The 4,691-nt window shown below is 35.4% G+C and overlaps 1 protein-coding gene across 2 annotated transcripts in view; it reads left to right on the top strand.

Annotated features, from left to right (window-relative positions):
• The window catches only part of LOC110460047 (transient receptor potential cation channel subfamily M member 3-like), a 200,909-nt gene that overhangs the window by 114,767 nt on the left and 81,451 nt on the right, over positions 1 to 4,691 (top strand). For both annotated transcript variants that reach the window (XM_021512752.1, XM_021512751.1), the window contains exon 7: positions 1,492 to 1,663. In XM_021512752.1, the coding sequence (XP_021368427.1) occupies positions 1,492 to 1,663 (172 nt within the window). The remainder of the gene's footprint in view (positions 1 to 1,491; positions 1,664 to 4,691) is intronic.

Here is a 4,691-nt window from a genome sequence, read left to right as displayed (position 1 = left end):
CTGTATCATGTCAGTAAGTGTATAATAACCTAGGGACACTTGTATCCTGACTATAGAAGTATATGTGTACTGATTCTGATCACTTCCTAGATTTTGTCAAAAGCCTGTTTGTTGTTTACTGAGCTTGATTACTTGTTTTATTTCTGTCAGCTATAAGGCTTCCCATCTGGTGATCTCATAAACACAAGTTAATACCTACATACCCTAGATTGATCAAACTCATACCTGCAAAATGACCCGCATTCTGCGGGTCACACCCGCAAAATGAACCTATCACCCGCGACGATCTTATGACCCGCGCGGGTCATACGTAATCTCCCGCATTCCGTAAATATGACCCGCAATCACCCGCATCCTCGTCTTTCATTAGGATCTCCGTACTTCCGGAAATGTTCCGTTCGTGTCTCTCAGAAGTTTAGCTTTCAGTTATAGGTAAAGTCTGTATACTAAGTGATTTGTTTTCACAATGGCGTCCCTGTTTCGGAACCAGTCTGGCAAATTCAAAAGGTGAGTACTGTTCATTGTTACTACAATGCATATAATCCCGATCGTAGCGCTTGTCATTTCACTTTCACAAATGGCTTCTAACCCGAGAAAACGTTCGTTATTTTAGTGTTCATCGTCAAAAAAGAAAAAAGGATGCCTGTAATTACAATTCTTCGTGTTAATAAGATTATGACTGGCTTCAGAAGAGTAATATTGGACCCGATCATGCCTATTGTAAACTGTGTACCAATCATTTTTCGGTAGCTTCGGGTGCTACGTACGATATCAAATGGCATGCAGTTAAAGAACCCTTTGATATTGATCTTAGGTTTGGTATGTTGTGTAGGCTAACGAAGGCATGTTTGGTACTTTCAGTGAGTAATGCTGACTCTGAGAGAACATTTTCCATGTTGAAGAAGATCCAGACAGAAGGGAGATCTGAATTAGGAAATGATACAATTTGTGCTTTGTTATGTGCAAAACTAAATCAACATGGTTCATGCTTTCACTATGCACCTAGGAAAAGAAAAACATGTTTATTGATTAAGAATATATGTAATAAAACAATGAAGGTGTGATAAAATGTTTCGTTAATTTCAAAAAAGTCATTGATCTTGCCAGAAGACAAAACATAATACGCCGTAAAGCCGAGACCCCGCGAAATTATTAAATTTCCACACAAATTTTCGTTTGCGCGATATCACCCCCCACAGAATTTCACAATGGGGGTAGCGATCCCCATTGGGAGATTCAAAGGTTAGCAGGTCTGCAAACTGGTCATCCAGATTTCTTAATTTGGATGTAGTCTATCTATATATAACACATTGGTATGATTAAAACAACACCCTGGTTTCAGTTTGAGAGTTTGTTGGTGTTTTTAATATCTAAGAATAGCAGGAAGACATAGATTGGTTAAACATGTCACTTCTTTTGTGGTTTCATTATTGACTTGAATATCTGTAACTGATTAGTTGATGAGTTGGTGATTTTGTGTTGTTGTTTCAGAAAGTGGTGCCGTACCACTGTGTGTCATCACCTAAAACTAACTATGCTGTCCTAAACAGTAACCACTCCTACTTCCTCCTTGTGGACAATGGCACTGTCGGCAAATATGGCGGGGAGATCATCTTCAGGAAAAGGCTTGAAAAATACATTGCACAACAGAAAATATCCATAGGTATGTATAGTAAAGTTCTTTTGATGTTAACAGGTGATTGTATGCTACTAAACTAAATATCTTGTATGGTTTTCTTCAAGGATTTCAATTTGACATTTTACTTGTATGATGTTCTATGTGCCAGTTATCTCCCCTAACATCATCCCTCATATGTAACCACGTCTTGTATATATAATGTATATATGAATATATAATGACAATGTTAAATGACTTGTCATTATATCATATATTACCCAATTAAATTTTGTTAGATATATATATACCATATTAAATATGCAGCTATCTCCCCTTGATTGTTACTCAGTTTTATTTCTAATTTTTCTCAAAGTTAACATTAACTACATGTAAATAAAGTGGTTCCAAGATGAATTTACAATGTCACTACCTTAAATACACAGGTAAAGGGGATATACAGTCGAACCTCGTTATCTCGAAGTCGACGGGGTCGTAGGAAAACTTCGAGTTATCCGAGTGTTCGAGTTAAGCGGGTTCATATATTTGGTATGAAATGTACTGTTTGGACATAGCACTAGCAGCCATTGATTTGTACTAGCAGTCATTGATTTGCACTAGCAGTCGTTGATTTGTACTAGCAGTCGTTGATTTGTACTAGCAGCCGTTGATTTGTACTAGCAGCCGTTGATTTGTACTAGCAGTCGTTGATTTGTACTAGCAGCCGTTGATTTGTAGCAGTCGTTGATTTGTACTAGCAGTCGTTGATTTGTACTAGCAGTTGTTGATTTGTACTAGCAGTCGTTGTACTAGCAGCCATTGATTTGTACTAGCAGTCGTTGATTTGTACTAGCAGTCGTTGATTTGCACTGCAGTCGTTGATTTGTACTAGCAGTCGTTGATTTGTACTAATAGCCAATGCTTATAATCAATTGATGGATGATATACATAATCAATAGAACAAATACATGTATGTTATTTTATAATAAACATGCTTACAAAAATAGAGCAAGTTGTTTTTCTCTGAAAAACGTACTATCGTTCATAGCGATGAAAACGGTTGGACAATATTGCGAATTCGTTATGAAATATGGACGGGCCTAGTGATTAAATGTTGATTTGGCTAGTCTTGGCAAAGTCTTTCTAGGTCTTCATTTGTATTTGCATGTCAGTCAAGTTTTACCTCTGAAGTGTTACATTTAAACTAGAACTATCCCGCTGTCTCCGAGCTCGTACTTTACAATGTGGAAATGAAAGTGCTTAATTCTAAAACAAATCACTGTAATGTAGCGCACGCATAGCTGATTCTTTAAATGAAAACACACACAAACAGATTCTATCGTACATGTAACACATTGATTCATAAAAGCTAAATGTGACACCCGACACCTCCTAAACTCGATGTTATCAACAGCAATTATTGTATTGTTCTTAAAATCTCTTGATTGACTTTCAAAGCCATACTGGCTTATGTAAAAACGTTAACCCGTGAAGCTGTCCTATATATGTTGTAATTTTAACTGTGGAACTCTTTTATGCATGACCACACTTTGTGACCAATTTTCCGGTTTAGACTGTCATCAGTTTGGGTGTACAAATCATTAAACAAATTCCCAGTAAGTACAGAATACTGTTGATCAACATTGATGAAGTTTGTTTTTTCTTATGAACAACATGGTTTTGACAGTCAGCACACTTGACAGTGCTTTATCGTAAATTATTTTTACCGATTACATGCTAGTCTACTCACGAAAGATGTTTATAAACACGGAATGGCGAAATGCCGTAGCTTTGCGTTTTATTTGTATCAAAGAATAACTAGTTTACAAAATGAAATTCGAACACTATTTCAGGAGACAATGAAACCAATGTCTTTCTTCGAGGTATCCAGTTTTTTCGAGTTTTGAGGCTTCGAATTATCAGAGTTTTATTGACTAAGATAAAGAAGAGATGTTGCCGGGACCGGAGAGATACTTCGATATAAACGGGGTCTTCGAGTTATAAGAGTTCGAGATAACGAGGTTTGACTGTAATTGTGTAAAAAAATATAAGATTGACTTTTTAATGTGTTCAGTGATGATTTTATGGAATCAACATTGCCATTATTATTTTCATTACATGCATGCATAAACATGTACATATACTGTGAAAATGCATATTTCGGCTAACTGCATACAATTATTGGGCATAAAACAAATTAGTTTATTATTATTTGCTCACCATAATTTACATTTTTCCGTTGATTGCATAACGTTTTTTGTGATATTATTGAAACATGCAGGTGCAGTGAATTAGATTACTCTTAGAGTGCTAAAGATCTGATTGATATGTCTGATATCTTTTACATGAAATGCTATTTGGTCTTTTAAATAAAAACAAATTAATCTAGATAATAATGATTGCTAATTCATTTCAGTTAAGTATAATAAAATTCTGCAAAATGTCTATAATTAATGTTGACAGATAAGTCTGATAACAGAAGGGAATGTAAAAATACCTGTAAGCTATATTGGAAAGTTCAGAACAACTTTCTAGACTAATTTGACGCACATTAGTTTCATGATGAATGCTATAAATTTTCAAATTATATAAAAACTATTAAAACCACATGGCAAGATATTACCATAAATTTGCTTCTTGACATATACCATGTAAAAAGTGTGACAATTGTACATGTAAATTATATCAAAACAATGTTCCTTTTGTACAAAAATGAATTAAAATGTTCCAATTTGAAAAGAGAATTAATTACATGTATAATATATAATGAGGATCAGAAAGGAGCTGATAGCTAATATTAATTTCTCTTCATAGTTATTAGCTCACCTGGCATGAAGTGCCAAGTGAGCTTATGCCGTGGCGCGGCGTCCGTCGTCCTGCGTCAATATTTTACTTTAAACGACTTCTTCTTAATAACCGAAAGGCCTAGGGTGTCGATATTTGGCCAGAAGCAAACTTGGATGAAGGGCTACAAAGTTTGTTAAAATTAATGACCTTCACCTATTTTCAAGGTCACAGGGGTCAAATATGTCAAAAACTTTAAACATCTTCTTCTCAATAACCAAAATGCCCAGGG

This window comes from Mizuhopecten yessoensis, unplaced genomic scaffold, assembly GCF_002113885.1.
Source record: "Mizuhopecten yessoensis strain PY_sf001 unplaced genomic scaffold, ASM211388v2 scaffold10311, whole genome shotgun sequence".
Lineage (NCBI taxonomy): Eukaryota > Metazoa > Mollusca > Bivalvia > Pectinida > Pectinidae > Mizuhopecten > Mizuhopecten yessoensis.
Note: the sequence above shows the minus strand (reverse complement) of the source record. Positions and strands in the feature narration are given on the sequence as shown.